The sequence below is a fragment of the Cetorhinus maximus genome, chromosome 4 (assembly GCF_964194155.1).
Source record: "Cetorhinus maximus chromosome 4, sCetMax3.hap1.1, whole genome shotgun sequence".
Lineage (NCBI taxonomy): Eukaryota > Metazoa > Chordata > Chondrichthyes > Lamniformes > Cetorhinidae > Cetorhinus > Cetorhinus maximus.
This window is the reverse complement of record NC_135882.1, coordinates 39,028,291-39,049,448: the sequence shown is the minus strand read 5'-3', so window position 1 is coordinate 39,049,448 and position 21,158 is coordinate 39,028,291. Positions and strand designations below refer to the sequence as shown.

Below are 21,158 nucleotides of genomic sequence, written 5' to 3'. Positions count from 1 at the left end.
GAGAGTGGGAATGGAATGAGGGAATGGTGAGAATGACCAAGGGCAGAGTGAGGTGGTAGGGTAGGAGGGGTGAGGGTTTGTCGGTAGTGGTAGAAAAGATGGCGAGGGTGGTTGTTGGGGACTCAGAGGCAGACACCGACCCTGGGGGTGGGAAGGAGGAGGTCAGGGAGGTTAATGTGGATGGGGTTGGGATTTTCGGGAAGGAAGGGAACGTGCATGTTCACCTGGACATCTCCGAAGGAAAAGGGTTGCCACTGGTAGGTCACAGAGGGGAGCTGGGAGGTAATGCCAAGGGGTCAACAGTGATGGCAGAAAGGAAATGGGTTTACTGGGGGATGGGAAAGAAGGGGGGAGCGAATGAAAAACCTAATCACCACCCTGCTGTCTAAATCGAAAGTGAAACGAGAATCTTAGTGGGCGAGATCAGGTGTTAGATGGGAGTGTGATCAGTGGGTGGGCGGAGATGCAGGTCAGCTTAGACGGATCCCCAGCGAACCCCAGCAGGCAGTATTGAAAATGCTCAGGACATTGAGGTTAGTATGATACGTGAAGGATCCTCATGTGTGGGAGAGTGCTCGCATGTTGCTCCGCAAAGCCCTGCCAAACACACACTTCTCCCACCAGAATCACTCGTTGGCCAGCAGCTCCTTCTGCGGTGACAGAGGACGAGATTGAGGGACTCACAGGCAAAGAGGACTCAGAGGGAGAGAACAGCCTCTGAGATTACTGAGCGGATGACCCAAAGGTGTCCAGTTGCCGCTCCTCCTCCCTTTGGGTGCCTGGGGTCCCCGGCCTGACTCCTTGAGGGGAAGGAGCACGTGCAGGGATGTTGAGGTGCCCCATTTCCCTTTCACATTGCCACTGCAGGAACTCACCCATGGCACTTGCGACGGAGTGCAAGTCTGCATACATCTCCACATTCTGCTGGACCTGGGTCCAAATGGGATCCGCCATCCTCCCCATGGAGACCTCCACATGTGCACATGTGGGCACCACTTCATCAGAGAGCAAGTGGATACACTCCTCTGACTCGCGAGCTGCTCTGTTGAGGGCTTCCAACAGCTCTGCGTGATGTTCCCACACCTTCTGCCGACTCTCCATGATGAGTTGGAAGGCCAAGTTCAGAGGTTTATCATCTGACTCGGACCTCAGAGATGCCTGTTCACCAGCAGTCCTCTGAGTGCTGGGGAGCTCGGCTGAACTGCCTCCTCCTGCTGCGGATACGTGTCCGTGCAGTGACCACCAGATTGTGAACCCAAGCCTGCTCTAGATCTAGGTTCCACCACAGTGTGTGCCTCTGCGCTGGTGGGGATAAGCGCTGTGACGGGTCTTCCAGGCAGCTGTTTTCCAGCTCATCAATGGAGGAGGTGTCCTCTTGCTGGTGGCAATGGAGGCGAGGATCTGGATGGAGCCGAGGGACTAGCTGGCTGAGGGTGTCGGTGATCCAAAGTAGAGATAATGAGTGCATGGCAGCAGAGTCAAACGCAGGAGAGAGAGCACTCACATTTGTGTTGAGAGAGGGATGATGTGGTGCAGGATCCTCATGAGGGTGTTTGCCACTGACCTCACATCACCGCAGGCATGGCCCATGTCCTTAGAGGGCCCTGTTCTTTGCAGACAGACAGAACATGTACACACATTGTGCCTGTTTCAGCGAATCAAAATAAGTGATAGCCATTTGCTGGTTCATTCCTCAGGGCAATGCCTTGACCAATCAGAGGCAAGCTGGCTGGTTTAAATTTCAAACAATGTTTGGCAGTTAACTGTCAGTCACCATGAACTGGTGCATTCTCCATGGCAATGCTTCTACCAATCAGAGTCCGCTTGCCAACCAATCAGCACTCTGTTCTCACACAGTATAAAGTTGTTGCTTCCCCTGACATTGGTATTCTTGTGATTGCCCTGATGAATGCAAGGCAAAATGTCTTTTTTCAGCAATACTCAAGTTCTCTGCTACCAAACGACTATATGTATGTGACAATGCTTGGTGTTGTGTGGCACTACCATCATGCTAAATGGGACAGATTCAGATCAGATCTAGCACCTCAAAACTGGAGGGGCTCCAGACAATCAACAGCACCAGAATTTTATTCAACCACAATCTTTAACCTCATGGCCTGACAACTTGCCTAGATTCCTTTGACTGCAGTTTCCAAACCCACAAACTCTACCACCTAGAAGGACAAGAGCAGCAGATGCAACACCACCAGCTGCATATTCCTCCCAAAGTCACACACCATCCTGACCTGGAACTATATCACTTTTCCTTCAATGTCATGGGATCATAAACATAGAACTCCCTCCAAATGGCATTGTGGGATTACCTACACAAAATGAACTGCTGTGGTTCAAGAAGGCAGCTTACCACCACCTTCTCAAGGGTAGTTAGGGATAGATAACAAATGCTAGCCTTATCAGCGATGCTCACAGCCCATGAAAGAATAAAAAGGAGAAAAAGCCCTCACTCTACCATCTCCAACAAGCCAATGGATCAGCCCTGTGCAATGAGAGGTGTAGGAGAGCATGTGATCCTGGGCCCGCCAATCATGCCCGCCTGCCAAAGGTGAAATCCAGGCTATAAATTCTGCCTGTGACAACTAATTTACTGTGTCAACCTCTTCAACACCACCATAATAAGTGGGAGAATTTCTGGACGAGTCAAAGTACTAAATACAGGGAACACAGACCAATACATCGCACACACCAGCCTTTTCTTTTAAGGCAGTGAATATCAGCAGTCTGATTAACCTGCCGTGAAGAGGCAAGACACCTAACGTATTCATCGATTAATATCTTTTCTTGTTGTTGTGGAGGATGTTGAATTCATGCTTGAGTTTTGTCTCCATAATTGATAACTTCTGCCATGCTTTATAATTGTGTCGTTCAAATATTTAATTGTACTTGATGCAGATAGACAGCAAGGTAAAAATTTGGTTCTTGACCAACTGTAGAAAGCTAAATTGCTTCATCAGGTGCTTTGACAAACCATTAAAGGGGAAATCCTACAAAGTCATGCCTGGTAGAATTATTATGAGATTAGGATATGCTCCTAATCTCATAAACCAGCAGGACATATCAGGAACTTGGACGTCAGCCTCCAAATTTTGAGGAGGGAGCCACTGCTTAACTGCCTGGTGAATGTTTTAATAAAATACCTGCTTGATTAGGGAAGAGGTGCAAATATTTAACTTTTAAAAATTCAAACTGATGAGCATCACATTATCTAGTGTCAACTTTGGCTCAATGGTAGAACACCTCTAAAATCACAAGGTTATGAGTTCATTCCAGGACTGGAGCACATAACCTATGTTCACATTGTCATGCAGTACTGAGGGAGTACTGCTTTGTATTGTTAGAGATGCCATCTTTAAGATGAAATGCTAAATTGAATTCACGTCTACCTTCTCAAATGAAAGTAAAAGGTCTCAAAGGCATTATTAAAGAGCAGCAAAGTTCTCCTGCTGCACTGGCCAACATTTATCCCTCAAACAACAACACCAAAAACAGATTAACTGCCATTTATCTCATGACTGTTTGTAACACCTCACTATAGAAATTGGCTGCCATGTTTGCCCACGTACAACTGAATACGATTTTTAAAAAATGCATTGTCTGAAAAGCACTTTGGGACATCCTGAAAAGATGAGAGGTGAAATAAAATACAAGTCCTTCCAAAAGTAATGTTGGGTAGTTGTCATGCCATGCTAAACATCTGTCTTTTTCTAATAGACATGAAGCGAGAAAATAGTTGTCAGTCAGACAGTAGTGGATTTCTGGAGGAGCCGTTCATCCCACAACAGGTAGATAATCATTCAGTGCAAAGCCTTGACCTACAGCAGCAACAAGTTATCTCTGGGTGTTGTAGGCAGCCAGTATTTGTTCTCGATCTTAGTTTTGCTCTTTGGTCCCAATTACTTCACATGATGCCACAAAGAATTAAGTAAGTATACTTGGTTAAACCGCTCCCATTCTAATAAACTGCTAAGCTTCCAGAAGGTATCCCATTTAAGTGTTGGGACCTATATTGCAATAACCAATGATATATCTCATGAACAACATACCAAAAGCCCCAAAGAAGTGTTCAAAGCAGGTATCATAAGGTCAGGTCAGCTCATGCAGCCAAGCCAAGGCACTAACACTTCAGACAGTACCATAGTTCGAATCAAACACTCCCATTTGTTATATTTAAATTCCCTGCTTATTTCCCTTAACTCAGTAAATGACTATAAGTTTGTGCCTCGTCTGGAGCACCACCCAATTATCTGTTTATGCTGTTCTCAGCAGTCTCACCACTTTCAGTTTTGGCCCTATAGTAGTTGGATTTTCAAGCTGCTAATTCAGGGCCTGTGTCTTCTGCTAAACTGATTAATTGCTGAAGTGATTGGGGCCTTTTGTCTCTCCTAATAAAATTATGCACACCTTATTGTATGCTCCAACTGTCCTTTCTGCTAATTTTCAACTTAACTCTTTCCTTCCCATGTCTCAACCCTCCCAGTGGGCATGTTGCATAACATTGAAATCTAAACTGTGGTCAGTAAAGAGTTTAGATTTGCTGCTTAAGAAATCAATAGGTATAGAAAAAGCAGCTAAAGACATTTGTTAAAAATAAACTTTAAAAATCTATATATATTTAAAATCCTACATCAGCAACTGCAAAACCTCACTTACCGTAGTTATTGTGGTTTGTGTAAACATTTTTTGTCATTATAATCACTTATGTCTATATTTATTTTGGAAGCTGCTTATGTAAACTTGTCACACTGTAATTACATCATCCTGCCACTTGTAGTGCCTAACTATGAGCTGCACAGAAACTTCTCATCTCCAATCAACTGTACTTCTCTGCCCCAAGTTTCACCCAGTTTTGCTATTTATTGATAAATAATATCAAATCAAGTATTATATCAAAATAACACCATAATATATGACTTTAAAATGGAGACTGAATTACAATTTCATGCCCTGGTCCCCACCTTTTAAGCCCAATTAAACTGAGGTCTACAGCGGAACTTGACTCCCCATTGGCATGCCATGGTGATTGAAACTGACAGACAACAACAACAACTTATATTTATATAGCACTTTTAACATGGTAAAACATCCTAAGGTGCCTCAAAAGAGCATTATAAAACAAAATATGCCACTGAAATGCATAAGGAAATATTCAGTCAGATGACCAAAAGTTTTGTCCAAATTAAGAGGTAGGTTTTAGGGAGTGTCCTAAAGGAGGAGAGTGAGGTGGGAGAGGTGTAGAGAGGGAATTCCATAACTTAGGACCTAGGCAACTGAAAGCATAGTCACCAATGATGGAATGATTAAAATCAGGTAGGCACAAGAGACCAGAATCAGAGAAGCACAGATATCTCAGAGGGTGTGGCTGAAGGAAATGACAGAGATAGGGAGGAGCAAGGCCATGAAGAGATTTCCAAACAAGGATGAGAATTTTAAAATCAAGTGCTTTGCTTGACGAGCCAATGTAGGTCAGTGAGCACAGGGGTGAAACAAGACTTGCTGTGAGGTAAAGCATGGGTAAGCAGAGTTTTGGACGACCTCAAGTTTACAGAGCATAGAATGTGGGAGATCAGCCAGCAGTGCGTTGGAATAGTCAAGCCTGGAGATAACAAAAGCATGAAAGAGGGACTAATAGTTAATTTCAATTTAATAAAGCTGCTCATTTCACTTGAACAGTTTTCTCTTCATAAATATTTCTGCAACTTGTTCGAAGTGCCATTAAAATATCTATAGATTGGCTGACCCATGGAGCTTTAGATGTTCTTGTTGTCTGGCAGTATCTACTTGTACTGATAGTTCATATTCAGAACATAAGAACAGAAGAAATAATTGCAGGAATAGGCCATAGGACCCTCACACCTGCAAAGCCATTCACCAAGATCATAACTGATCTGATCGTAGCATCAACTCCACTTTCCTGTCTGTTCCCCATACTCCCTTGTAGATCAAAATCTGTCTGACCCTCTGAGAGAAACAACATCTCTTCATTTGCCTTAAATGGGGGACATCATATTTTGAAACTGTGCCCCCTAGTTCTAGATTCCTCCACAAGTGGAAACATCCTTTCAGCATCAAACCTGTCAAGCTTTCTCAGAATCTTGTATGTTTCAGTAAGATCACCTCTCATTCTTTGAAACTCCAATGGCTATAGGCCCAGTGCCCCTTGAATAAAAGCCCATTTCTCCCACACCAATCTTTGAGCCATGTATTTAACTCTCTAACCTGATTTATCTTCTGTCAATTCGCTCGTGGCTTAGGTAGTAATCCAGAGTCTATTACCTTTGAGGTTCTGCTTTTTAATTTAGCCCCTGGCTGCTCATACTCCTTCAGCAGAATCTCTTTCCTAGTTCTACCCATGTTGAACCACATGGTCCATGACCGCTGGATCCTCCCCCTCCCACTGCAAGTTCCTCTCCAGCCCAGAGCAGATGTCCCAAATTCTGGTTCCCAGGAGGTGACACAGCATTTGAGCTGCTGCAGAGAACTGTATCTATTCCCCAACTATACTGTCTCCAACTACCACTACATTCCTATTAACTCCCTCCACTTGAATGGCTCTCTGTACCATGATGCCATGGGCAGTTTGCTTATCCATCTTCAGCCATCGCTTTCATCCATAAAAGCTGCGAGGACCGCAAACCTGTTGGACAATTTCAAAGGCTGAAGCTCTTCCATTTGTACTTTCTGGGTCCCCATACCTGTCTCACTCACAGTCACACTCTCCTGTTGCTGACCACTGACCAAACTAGAAGACCCTATCCTAAGGGGTGTGACTTCCTCCTGGTACAGATTGTCCAAGTAACTTTCCCCTTCCCTGATGCAGTACAGTGTCTGCAGCTCGGCCTCCAGCTTAATGACTCTGAGCTGAAGCTCCTGAAGCTGCAGACACTTACTGTGGACTTATTTTCCCTGCATCATCTTGGCGGCCAGGAGTTCCCACATTCTGCAGCCACAACACATTACCTGCTCTGCTATCTTTATTCTGTATTAATTATTTTTTAATTAATTTATAATTAACAAACATTGCTACTCCCAATAACCTTTACTACTGCTAGTAAACCATTAAATCTGAAAATCCAAAATCTGAAATAAAAGTCTGATGATGACCATGAAACCATTGCAGGTTGTTGGAAAAACCCATCTGGTTTACTAATGTCCTTTAGAGAAGGAAACCTGTTGTCCTTACCTTGTCTGGCCTACATGTGACTCCAGACCCACAGCAATGTGTGGTTGACTCTTAAATGCCCTCTGAACAAGGGCAATTAGGGATTGGCAATAAATGCTGGCCTAGGCAGTGATGTCCTTATCCCATGAACAAATAAAAAAACTCTTACAATTAACTAATAAATTACATGAGTTTTGAAGGTAAATGAGCAAAATATTCACCAAACTACCTGTTTTCCTGTGATATCATGCATTGATTCCTCTCAGAATGCGGCCACCCCACTCTGGAGCCACAGACTGAACTGGATTGGACAGCTCTTCTGGGTGGTGGTTACTACTTCTTTCCCCCTGCACTTCTCGGTGGTGGTTACTGCCTCCACAACCTCTTTTCGCCCACTCTTCTAGGTGGTGATTACTGCCTCCAGGTCCTCTTTCACTCCACTCCAGGTAGACCGTCTGTAACACAACATTCTGTAGATTCTCTCCCTTTACAGACTCTTTGTGTTACTCTCATAACTTGGTTTCTCACTTATCTTTGTTTCATCTGCAAATCTGACTGAATTACACTCAGTCTCTTCATCCAAGTTATTAATATAGATTGTCAATAGTTCAGACTCCTGCACTCATCATTGTGGCATTCCACTAGTTAAGGTTTGCCAACCTGAATATGACCCATTTATTCCTATTTTCCATGTTTTGTGGATTATTACAGTTTAGAAATTGATGCCCAAGTTGTTCTACATTCATATCAAGCTCTCCTCTCTACTACTTTAGTTTGTATCAACTGGTCTCACTAGTTTTCTCTTTTCTAACTTTAAAGGTTTAAGCTCAACTCCAGGACCTAATGTGGTATTTGGCCCCTTTATTGGCAATTTATTGCTGCATTGTTGCAACTCTCATCTTCCAGATCAAGGCCTGTCTGCCTGTTGGGGTGATTGCAAAAGATCTCATGGCACTGTGTGTTCTGGCCAATACATCTCCCTCAACCAACACCAGAAAACTAGATTTTTTGGTGAGGACAGGGTGAGCTAGTGAAAGATCTTTCCTCTTTAACTTTTAGGAGAATGGAGAAGGCTCTGGTGTGAGCTGTTCAGTGATCATAGTAGACACTTAGGCTTTTAAAACATTTTCTTATAATCTAAAACAGATGCTTGGGGCTGGATTTTCAATTGCTGGTGGTTGCGGGAATGGATGCAGGCATAAATTGAAGGTTGTGTTCCCTGATCACGGCATTTGATCCCACTGCCTCTAGTATAGTTTTCAATTTTCATAAGGCTTGCAAGGGGGAGGGAGAGGAACCCAACTCACCACCAATTAATAGCCCCTTAAGCTGCTTAAGGAGCTGGTGAAGAGGCCTGCCCAGACTGAATGGTATTTTCAATCCTTTTTCTGGATGAAGTTGAACAGTCTGATTCACGTTAGTGCACGGCTATCAGGGCTGCCGAAGGGCAAAAGAAAGCTCATTTTCATCTGTGTTTTCTCATGAAATTTGTGAGGTCAGCTAGGGGCAGGTGGGGTGCTGTACCTCAACTTGGCCACTATGCACTGTTTTAATCCTCCTTCTGAGCTGCCTGCTTTCCTTGGCAAGACGCTGACAATCTCCAACATGGCTGATGCCTGCCGTTGCCAGTGGTGTCAGACAGGCAGTCCCTGCTTCCTGGAGGCACTCGATGCCTCTAAATGTGTGCTAAATTCGCCTCCAGCCCAATCAGCCCATTTACATTTCAGAATAGCTTCATGAAATTGATCCGTGTGTCAGGCCCTCGACCTCGCTTTGAAAATCCAGCCTTTGGTTTCTCGCCCATACGGCACCTAATTTTGTTGAATATTTTCAGATTCAACGTGCCCTACAAAATGTTAGTGATGACAGCAGCAGCAGACAAGACACATTACAAGAAAACAGGCAGTGCACAGATCCTGAACAAACAACAGGCAGCTTTACTGATCAAACCTGTATTGCTGGGTCTGTCGACAGTCATCAGACACTGTGCTCAGAAACACACACACTGTCATGTGTTTTACAAGAAGAGAAGATATTTAATGTAGAAAACCTCAACAATGATCCTCCTGCTTTCTCTAATCAGCAGAGGATTGCAGCTCCGTGTGCTGAAAAAGTCCCTGGGGAGATAAATGGATTAAGTGGCGGCAGCAGCTGTTTACACATAACACCTCTAGAGACTACAAAGCACAGTTCAGCTCTTGATACCAGTACCTGGCTCAGTAATGGGATCCATATTCAAAACAGTGCTGTAGACTGTCAGAATGATAATTCTATAAGGAGTAATGCAACAACTGTGAGCAATATGAGCACAAGTCAGGAGAACTCTAGTCTTGTTCCGCAACATTTTACTGGTACAAGCAAATTAGTGACCTTCCAAATTCCTCAAGACAAACTGCAACAAAGGAACATCATTGAGTTTCATTCTTTAGAACCATTACCATTTTTATTTCAGTCAGATAAAGACACTTCCAAGCATGAGAATGTGCTCAGAGGAAGCAGAGTCGAATTGAGAGATGCATTCGTGCAGACTGATGAGAACACTGGGGAGTGTGCTACTGAAAGATGTCAACATGATCAAGTAAAGAACTTCACTTCAGTTGCATTTCAATCTGGAGGACTATTGAGGAAATCAATGTCCTTGGATACTGGACTGCATAATATTGAAGAGAATGCTCAGGAGCTAACTGTTATCCCTCCAGCCCACTGTCACTACTGCCACCACTGTTACTGTCTCCACCATCACTGTTCATCAACATGGTTCAATGGAAAGGATGCAAAATATCAATCAAAGACTGCTGTATCAAATTCAGAGAGACAGTTGATCAAGACCTTGCAGCAATTACAACAAACAGCAAGGATCATCTCTGTATCCCCGGTAAGTACAGAGCAACTGAAGGAAGGGAAACCTGAAAGTTTTATATTGTACAAGCAATATATGGGCTATGTCTCCATCACATCAAGGGAAAGACTTAGACCAGATCAGGACTAATCCCAACATGTATCCCCTGAGCACTCCTCATTAAATCTGGAAAGGAGTCTCGAGCGCTCATGCCTGACTTATGTACTAGATTTAGTGAAAGATTTTTTTTTGTTCATCTTGCAGATATGCATAAGCCTCATTATTCTGTTTAATTACAGTCATTTGGATTGGTCCTACATTAGAATCCACCATTATTTTCAGCTTTTCACTCTTTTTGTGCTGCTGTTACCTCCTGCTTCAACTTTTAGATATTGGGTTCTTACGTGTGAATGACCATTTACTGTTGCATTATACACTCTTTTTAACTGTCAATCAGTTATTCCTGCAATATTCTTGAAGCACAAACTTTTGCTGCTATTTGTTGCTACACTGTTCCACACTCTCATTACTCTCAGGGCAAAGAAGTTTCTTTGGAATTTCCTATATGATTTGTTGGTGATTACCTTATATTGCTGGTCTCTAGTTTTTCTCTTCCCCATAAGTGGAAGCACTCTCTCTGCATCTGCTCTGTCAAAATCATTCAAAGACCTTTATTAGGTCACCCTTCAGCTTTCCCTTTTCACAAGAAACTTGGAACTTGTTCATCCTTTTGTAGTAGGTATAACTTCACAGTTCTGACAGCATCCTTGTAAATCTTTATTGCATTCTCTCCAATGCCTCTATATCCTTTCTACAATATAGCGATGAGAACATGCAAAGTTCTCCAAGTGTAGTCTAACCAAGGGTTGATACAAGTTTAGCATAAATTCTCTACTTTTAAATATTATCCCTTTAGAAATAAGCTCTAGTGTTTGGTTTGTTTCTGTCATGGCCTTATTAACCTGCATTACAACTTTGTGATTTGTGTTTTTGTTCTCCTTTGCTCCTCTACCCCATTTAGATTTTATTTTTCAACTACTATGTGACCTCTTTACTTGTCCTCACCAAAATGAAATACTTCACACTTATCTGTGTTGAAATTAATTTGCTAATTATGTGCTTTGTTAGCAAGTTTATTAATGTTTCCTTGCACTCCCAATTTGGTCTCATCCACAAATTTAGAAATTGTTTTTGATTCCAAATTTAAGAGCATTCATATAAATTATGAACACCAGCACTGATTTTTGTGGGACCTCACTTCTCACTTTCTGCCAATCTGAATTACTACTTTATTATGGACAGAAGGGGGATGCCTGTTCAAACAGCACTAATGTTTCCTCTCACCACCCGTCTGTAACATAAAGGTGTTTTGATTTGTTTTCTTTTTAATAAGCGGTAGCGTATTTCCCAACCCCTCCATGTGATCTATTTCCGACTAACAACCCCACAGCAAACTTGAGGTAGGATGAACTCAAAAAGTTAGTTGATTGTACACATTGAAAACCGTGAAAAGGATGGTCTGCAGTGTCCCCCTCTGCACACATGCAGTAAAGAGAGGGATAGAGAAAAGAAGATTTTATGGTACAGAGACCACAGAGAAAATAAATATTGGTTCACATGAGTTCCAGAGTCCAGAGTCAAAATCCCATGAGGAATTCCTTCACTGAGGTTGGCGGGCTGAAAACCAGTGGAGTAAAATTAATTTTTCCGGTGGTGATGACTTCACAAGATGAAATAGGCATGCAGAGATTAATCAGTTTGTAGACGATAGTACAGAACATTCAGCAGAGGCAGAATAGATGGGGGCTAAGTGTCCAACTGGGCCAGAACACCCTCTGTATGGCCTGTTAGTCAGATGTTAAAGCATAGACTGGCTTGTAGACCAGGAATATTAACCTGTTCAACAAGCCAGAGTCTTAGGCCAGAGAGGACCCAACCTCTCCACAATATCTTCAACAAAGGATGTTTATCCAGTGTCTGGAAATTGGCTTTGTGTTCCAGACTGACAATGTCTCGGTCATTATGGGTTGAAAGAGATGCTATTTGTTGAGGGTCTAGTGTTTGGGAAGTCATTGGCTTTGTAGACTCTCTGACTCCATTGGCAGGCCTGGTTTATCAAATACAAATGGCCTTTGATGTTGGGCTGTGCAGTCCCCAGGCAGCTGGTGCATGAACTCTCAATGCCAAGAGTACCTCCTTCCTTGGCTGTTGAGACCCGGCATACTGGTACCCTGCAATGCATATTATGATGAGCTGTATCAGTCTTCACATGGAGTGAGTGGATGGGGTTCACTCAGAGATCAGGCTAAGCAGGCCAAGAATAGGCAATTATTTTTGTTCAACCATTCTTGATTACCACTCCCGCGCCCACCTTACACAAGCAGGGGTCTCAGGAGGAGCAAGAGTCTGAACAGTTATCCCCCCCACTCCTCCTCACAATGGGAGGCAGACACTTTTTTTCCGAACTATATGGAGTAGGCGCCCACTGCTCCCGTTCAAATTAGATGCTCTGAAAAAGGGTCATACGGACTCGAAACGTTAACTCTGTTTCTCTCTCCACAGATGCTGTCAGACCTGCTGAGTTTTCCGGTATTTGATGTTTTTGATCAAAAGGCTTGGTTAGTGTTGGTGTCAGTGGGCATGACCCTGGAACAATTGCTGAGATCCCAGCCGAGCCCTTATTAGTAAGATCGCCTCAGTGATCTCAAGGAAATCGGCAAAATCCTTGCATAGTGAATTCTTGGACTTTCTTTAATATATGGTTGCCAACTTATGTTTTAGGAGCTCCTTTATTTTAGCATTCTAAATGTTTTGAATAAAAGCTTAAAAATGAAATATATCCCAGTGTTCCTGCTAATTTGAACAGAAATAATGAGGGTTGACATTTCAGAAGCTGGGAATTGGCTTCTTTTGTTTGGGTGACTCACAGGCTCATAGACAGAGGGTCAGCCATCTTAATAGTCTTTGTTCAGCCAAAAGGTCCAGTTTAAAATTAAGAAATAGAAATGAGGCCGCTAGATTCTGTTTCGTCACAAGTCTTTATGCCTACCCTTTGCTTTCTATCTTGCAGCCAGCTAGATAACTATTCTGCTACCTATCCCCTGACTCCTCATGTTCTGACCTTATTTGTTAGCCTATTTTATGTCACCTTATGGAAGGTCTTTGGAAATCTATATATATATTACATCCACTGCATTACCCTTCTCATGGTTACCTCTTCAAAAAATTAAAATAGGCTGATCAAGCAAGACATTCCTTCTTCAAATCCATCTCCTCTCTGATAGCCTTCTCACCACTCCTAACTCACTCCATTATCAGTTCACTCCACTATTAGTTCACTGTTCTACCAGCTACTCTGGTGGACCCTGGTCTGGCATGTTTTTATATTTTTTTCTCTCTCTTCAATCCTAATATCCAGAAAAGATGCAGGGTTAATAGACTCAGGCGAGATCAATTGTCTTGTTTGCTTTTTTATGCTCCAACAAGGGGTATATTGGATATGAACTGCTTCACTTCAGGGAGTGGTTGAGGTAGGACCATTACATCTGTTATGGGAAAATTGCATGAATGTTATTAGCAAAAGGAAATTCAAGGCAACGGAGAGAGTGGAAGGGAGTGAGATTAGTTTCTAAATGCTATAATAATGAACCAGCAATAGGCAGAATAGCCTACTCCTGTGCTGCAAACTTTTATGGTTCCAAGTTTAAGTGACCCTTTTTAGAAATGCTTAATCAGCTAAACTGAAGTTATTTATTTTGAAATTCCTTAGGAGTTCCCATTACTCTGATGAAACCCACCAGCAAATAACAGTGTCCTTTTATGCCAGATCCCCAAAGATTCCCGGAGTGCCTGATTAGCTTTATGAGGTCTGCACCTGGTGCATGGACTCTCAATGTCATGAGCACCTCCTTTACTGTCTGTCGAGACCTGCATACCGGTGCCCAGCAATGCATAGTACGATGAGCTGTATCAGTCTCCACATGGAGTGAGTGGATGGGGTTCACTCAGAGATCAGGCTAGGCAGGCCAGGAGTAGGCATTTATTTTTGTTCAACCATTCTTGATTACCATCCCCTTGCGCTTATCTTATACAAGCAGGGGTCTCAGGAGGGACAAGAGCCTGAACAGTTCTTCCCCTCACCCATCCTCATAATGGCAGGCAAACACAGTTTTTATCCAGCTGTATGGAGTAGGTGCCCACTGACCCATTCAAATTAGATGTTCAAAAGGCTTGGTTAATGTTGGTGTCAGTGGGCATGACCTTGGAACAACTGCTGAGATCCCAGCCTAGCCCTTATTAATAAGATCCCTCAGTTATGTATGTGATCTCAAGGAAATCGGCAAAATCCTTGCGTAGCGAATTCCTGTACTTTCTTTAATACATGGTTGCTAACTTATGTTTTAGAAGCTCCTTTATTTTAGTATTCTAAATGTTTTGAATAAAAGCTTAAAAATGAAATATATTCCAGTGTTCCTGCTAATCTGAACACAGTCTGACTCATTGGTTCTTATTGTGATGTCTATGCACATAGACTACATGAAGGCTGATATGCTCAAATACAGTTGTCCTAAATAAAATATTCACTGTGCCTGACAGGACATCCTAATGGAATTGAATAAATTGACCTGTACTATATGCAAATTTGAAAACCAGTCAAAAAGAGAGTTTTTATTTTGCTGGCAGCTGCTCCTTTGTGCTCTGACGCTAAGATATGTGAAGCTGTACATTTCACAATTACTGCCGGCTTGTCTCTGCAAAAACATGTCAAATTCCTCGCTCTGCTGTGTTACCACAGGCACTATAAATAAATGGGATAGTGTCTCTGTGAAACTAACATGTACAGGAATTTGGAAATAGCGTGTTAAACATTCATACAATAGTGCCAATAGTGATTTGTACATTCTGATTTTTGAATTGAATCACAGAATCTTTACAGTGCAGAAGGAGGCCATTTGGCCCATCGAGTCTGCACTGGTTCTCTGAAAGAGCGTTCCACCTTGCCTCACTCCCCTGCTTTACCCCTGTAACCTTGCACATTCTCTCTTTTCAGATAGCAATCCAATTCCCCTTTGAATACCTTGATCGAACCTGCCTCCACCGCCCTTTCAAGAAGTTTGTTCCTTTAATTGGGCAGAATTTTTCGCTCAGTGGGCGCGCATGTGCCCGACCTGCTCGAGCGTGAAATAATGCGTGATGGCTGAGGGTACCAACGTCAAGCGCACTCGTGCAATATTTCGCTAGGTGGGCGCACGATGGAGACCAAGGTGCGCCTGCCATTAATTAAAAGGCCAGTAAGGCCCTTGGCACACCAATTGTTTCCAACTTTACGTAGCCCGTGCAACTTTTTGGCCATCGAACGGGCAAAACGGGCAGGCGGGCAGGCCACAATTAGTAAAAGCTCACCCATGGGCAGGATAAGAAGGGTTAGGGGCATTGTCAATTCGAGCAGTGAGGAGTTTTGGATCAAACTTGCTGCTGGTTGCTTCTGTGAACTGGACAGCTTTATCTTGCTTCAGAGCTGCATTCTGAGCATTTCTAGGCTTCATTTCGGGACTCATTGTTGTCTTCCAGGCCCCCGGAGGATTCAGATTGTGTGGGCCATTCCAGGTATCAGACAGCCTTCCATAACCCCGGTAATGCGGATTGTGGTCTCCGCTGGAGGCACTTCCTCTGAGGAGGAAGAGAGGGGCAGAAGGGAGAGGAGGCCAGATGTCCCAATGCAGCTCCCAGGGGAGGGACCTGTGGGAGGAGGGGTGCAGGCACAAGGGGGGCAGGGCCAGCAGGAAGTCCAAGGCGGAAGGGGCTGCAGAAGACGCCAATATCCTGCTCTCAGGGTTTACAGGCGACAATGCAGCTATCTCAATATGTCTGAGGTGCAATACCGAAGGAGCCTCCATCTCTCAAGGGAAACAGTGACCTCCATCTGTCAGAGGATCGGGCCTGAGGTCAGGTCCAACTGTGTGGGTGGACACCCCATGCCAGTGGCGCTGAAGATCACGGTGATCCTCAACTTCTATGCCTCTGGTTCTTTCCAGGGCTAAGTGGGGGATCTGTGTGAGGTCTCCCAATCAGCTGTCTATAGTTGCGTCAAGCGGGTGACAGAAGCTCTGTTCAGGCATGCATTGACTTTCATTCACTACCATAAGGATGAGGCCAGTCAGGCAGAGCGAGCCAGTGGCTTTGCAGCAAATGTTGGGTTCCCCCGTGTCCAGGTGCCATTGACTGCACACATGTGGCCATCAAGGCGCCAGTGGGTCAGTCTGGTGCCTCTATCAGCAGGAAGGGATTCCACTCCATGAAAGAGCAGATAGTGTATGATCACAAGATGCAGATTCTGCAAGTGTATGCAAGGTACCCTGGCATCTCCCATGACGCTTACATCCTAAGGCACTCCCAGGTGCCGAGGCGCTTCAGTGCTCCGGCCCTGGATGGATGGCTGCTGGGTGACAAGGGCTATGCCCTCAAAAAGTGGCTCATGATGCGTCTCTGCCATCCAAGAACAGAGGCCAAGCAGCAGTACAATAGGAGCTATGCCTCCACAAGGGCAGCGATAGAGAGAACCATAGGAGTTCTTACGATGCGCTTCCGATGCCTGGACCGTTCAGGGGCGCACTGCAATGCCCCACAGAGCAGGTGTCACTGATAGTGGTTGCATGCTGCGCTCTCCACAATCTGGCACTGGAAAGGGGGGACCCAGTGGAGGAAGAAGATCTTGACGCAGGGGCACAGGCAACAGATGATGTGTCCAGTAGTGAGTCCGAGGATGAGCACAGTGAGGAGAATGCTGAGGGCATGGACGCTGACCTGGGTAACCTCCAGATAGGCAGGGACACCCGGGATGCTTTGACCCAGCACTCTTTCAGCTAGCCTACCAAATAAGAACCACCACCACATGCCAGGGCTGCAGGCTCCATGCTCGATCCCTGACAGGACCATTTCCTTGGCCAACAACATACACCCTGTGTCTTTGCAATAAAGTTTCAGGAGACACACGTCCATCATTACATAATGGCCTACCCTGCACCTACAGAACAAATGAAGCATACAGAGACCAATAGCACAAAATAACATCTCATTTAATTGTGAATGTGAAACATTGCTGAAATGAACATTAACCAGTGTTTTTAATCACAGCATGAAAAATTGTAAACCAAAATGGGGAAACAAAATATGACCTGTGATAAGTCCATCTTGTGCTTAAGGTGCTTTACATTTACATTTATGGGTGCTACGTCTAGGTGCTCTCCCCTCGCTGGCACCGGTATTGGAGACAGCCTGCTAACTTTGCTGTCTTGTATGCCTTGATGACCTTGGCGGTCGTCCTCTGGCCCATGGAGCCTGTGCCACGGCTGGCGTCTCCCCAGTCATCGCAGCCTCATCAGATGCCACTGTCACTGGCAGAGGGGCGGAGGAGCTGCTGCCATCATCCTGAGCACCCTGAGAGGAGCCTGCAGAGACAACAGGCTGTTCATGCGCCAACATCAGGTCGCTTTGGACCTCCCTGCTCACCATTGATGGATGGGCACCTAGCTGGGATACTGGGTGCCCAATCTGCCTTCCATACTGACACTGACCAGCTGAGGTCATTGCTGGCATGTGGGCTTGCGGGTCTGAGTGCATCCCCAGCAACCCCTGATTAAGTCCCTGGAGCAGTCTCTCCATGAGAGTCGGCACTCTCTCCATGGAGGAAGCATTGCGCTCGGCCATGAGGGTCAACACATTGTTCTTTTCCGCAGAGACTCCTCCACAGCGGACACCATGGCATGCATTCTCTCATATATCTACACCAGATCCTCTCGGACACCTTGCTGGACTTCCAGCACCTGCTGCCTAACGGAAGTCTCCAGAGGCCCATCATCAGCCATCGACTGAGCATTGACCTGGTCTCCAGCAGTCCTCCGACTGCCAGCACCCTGGGCACTCTCTACCTCTGCCTGCACCTCAAGCGAGTGTGAAGTGCTCTCACCAATGTGCACCGAGATACTAGACGTGATCTTGTGCCCACTGTGGTACTGGTATTTGCGCTGGTGCCTGCTTGACAGAGAGGGTGTGACGCATGGGTGTGCTCAGCGTGGTGGTCTTCGGGGGTCAGGGGTGGGCCTTCAGTCTCCTCATAGCGACCACCTGCTGGTGAGCCTAAAAGGGACAAGAAGGACATGTCATTATTTTAAGTCATGACACTGTGACTGTGCATGCCAGACACCCTAGTGAGACAGAGATATGCATCATGGTGCCCTTGTCTTTCCATTAAAAACGGGGACTCCAGGTTCGAGGCTCACGTCAATATAGAGACAGCACTGCAATGGTTGCAATAGCTGACATTCTCACCTCAGTGCACTGCACTCTTACCTTCCTCTGGCACCCCAACCTCACCACGGCTGCTTGACCGAGGTGCATGGTGCCTCTGCAGCTCCAGGGCCTCCTGCTCATAACGCATGAGGATTAGGAGGTGTGGGGGTTCCCCGCCAGTCCGCGACCTCTCAATATTGTTGTGGATGTCTTCTCCTGAAAGGATAGTAGAGCATTGGTTCGTCCACTCTGTAACTGCAGCGCCATTGCACCATGGCCAACCCCAGCTGAGGAACACCTCACAGGGCTCAGTCGATTCATGACCCCTGGACCCAGTCCAAGCAGCCAGGGCTCACCCACTTGCCCAGCTCCTGCCTTATTGATATTTGCTACTCACACTCTAACCCCTCTGAGGTCCACAGGGAGATGGGCGGCTCTTAACTATTCTGCAAAGTGACTCATGCTAACACGGTACTCACCCTTCCTGATTGCAACAGATCGTTGAAGCGCTCCCAGCCCTGCACCCATGTGCACCTCACCATGTCGTGGTGCTGACCCTGGATGCCACCTCCTCCCAGGCCTTTTTGGTGAGGTGTGGGGCCTCCTCCTCCCGCCTCTGGGGACAGAGGTTTCCCTCCTGGCTGCACCCTCCTCCAGGAGGGCTGTGAGGCACTCATCCGACTGCCCCGTTGACTTATCCTCCTGCTTGCTGTGTCCAGCTGCAACTTCAGTTCAGCGTCATTCGTGACAGACTTCCAGGGGCTGCCTGGGCCGATTTTGAATCGGCAGCCAGGTCGCCATTGGACCCAGCGGACATCATGCCCCTGTCCCTGCCTGCCCCTTCTCGCAGATTCCCCAGCCACCTTTCACGCTGGGCGGACCTTAATTGGCCAGCCAGTGTGAAATTGTGGTGCGCTGCCAATCGTGGGCAGCAGTCAGCTTCCCGACCACCGCCGCCCACCCCTGCCAAACCCGCCGCCAAGGGTAAAATCCTGCCCATTGTGATTGATCTTTACATTAATATATAAGAGCTTTGTTTTGTCTACAACAGTTTCATGTAGCTCCAGCCCATATACTTTTTAATGTTATATCACCAGCTTCAACATGCACATGCGCACACTTACAAATGCATGTGCACATGCATACACTTACAAATGCATGTGCACATGCACACATGCATATGCACACATGCACAGTGCAGCTCTCACGCACACACTTATAAGTGCAAATACGCACTCATCATGGAATTGTAAGGGTTCACATACTCCTTCCACTGCTGTGGAAGAGATGTCAGCTTTCACCAATAGCAGGTTCTTTCAAGTACAAAGAGTTACTCTTCACACTTATGGGGCAGAATTGCCCCAGGTTTGCATGAAGTGTGATAGTGGACGGGGAAAAAGTTGTTTTGTCCGCCAGCTGCAATGTGGGTTTTCTCGCTGGATCGTCCTATTTCCATCTTTTTAATTATGCAGCCGCAGGAAACATGTCATGTCACTGGTGAGCAGCCTCTGATTTGCCCGCCATGCCATTACTTCAGCGCTTCCTCATGCAGGACGCCATATTTAAACTGTAGTTGCATGCACATTTCCCAATACTTGCAGCCGGGCCTGCTCCGGTGAAGACATGGTCCCAAAAGCCAAGAAGAGTGCAGCCCCCCGATTCAGTGACCCATCCCTGGGATGCCTTCTGGATGCAGTGGAGGCCCTCTGTTAGGTCCTCTACCCCCACTCTGGCCGCAGGAGGCCCATCAGTCTCACCACTCTGGTTTGGGAGGTTGTGGCAGAGATGGTCAGTGCCAAAGCTGCACACAGAAGGTCGGCCATCCAGTGCAGAAAACGGATGAATGATCTCATCCGTGCTGCCAGGGTAAGGCAACCATCTTATCACTCAAACTCACACACTCACAAGTCCATCACACATTCACTGGCATCTCACTCACTACCAGTTCAAGGGACATCACCATTCACTCTTTCACATAGACCCTCACATCTCCATTTTGCCTCATCTCTCCTGGAGATTGCCGTCTCAGCCCTCACTATCTTGAGGGCACTTGCACAGATCAACATGTGCCCCCACACACGTCCTGGGAAACCCCCCCCTTCCCTAGTACAGCTCTCGCCCTGCAGCCTCTTTCCTTGCAGCCACTTCTCTCCCTTCCCCAAACAAGTCCTAGTCCTGCAGCAGTTGAAAAGCCAACCTCACCTTATGGCTGATCTGGTAGGTAGAGACCTTTCCGTGGGCCCCCCTAAAAGTGATGTGGTGCTGCCTGCGAAGCCTGGCACTGATGACCACTAGTGCTGACTGAAGCAAGGTAGGCAAACAAACCTTGAATTCCTGAGTGAAGCACAGCTCGCCAGGTGCATGTCACTTATGTACAGATGTGAAACACGTCAGCGTGCAATGATGCCGACGTGCCCAGATGATCCAGTGTGGGGGGATGTTTCTGGTGATCAGGTCTTATAATGAGCCGCTAAAGTATTGAAATTAGGTTCCCGACGTGCGGCGGTGGGAAACGTAGCCCAACATTGTCGGGTGGAGCGGACGCTTGCAAACCGGTTTCACACAGCGTAAAACCAATTTTAGACCTTTGCAACATATTGTTCCCCCAACCTGCCCATCATGACGCCTGACACCAACTGGGCCAGGAAATTCTAGTCATGGGCTTTAGGGCTGTTTGTAACATTCTCATGGCCTTAATGATGGAAAAGGATTTGCACTTAGTGAACATTCAGGTGATATTAAACCACAGAAACATCATCAGGGGTTATTATCAGGCAACAGCCATGATGCCTTAATTATGTGCTATTCCATACACCATTAGAAGAGGCAGCACTGGTTGGATGCAGGGCCGGG

At 45.8% G+C, this 21,158-nt stretch overlaps 1 protein-coding gene across 9 annotated transcripts in view; it reads left to right on the top strand.

Moving 5' to 3' along the window:
• Positions 1 to 21,158, top strand: part of itprid1 (ITPR interacting domain containing 1) — a 259,239-nt gene that overhangs the window by 122,618 nt on the left and 115,463 nt on the right. For 6 of the 9 annotated variants that reach the window (XM_078540085.1, XM_078540083.1, XM_078540081.1 and 3 more), the window contains 2 exons: positions 3,730 to 3,800; positions 9,012 to 10,052. In XM_078540085.1, the coding sequence (XP_078396211.1) occupies positions 3,730 to 3,800; positions 9,012 to 10,052 (1,112 nt within the window). Of the gene's footprint in view, positions 1 to 3,729; positions 3,801 to 9,011; positions 10,053 to 12,578; positions 12,856 to 21,158 lie in introns of those variants that run through there. The other 3 variants (XM_078540087.1, XM_078540089.1, XM_078540090.1) reach the window with 3 other exon arrangements.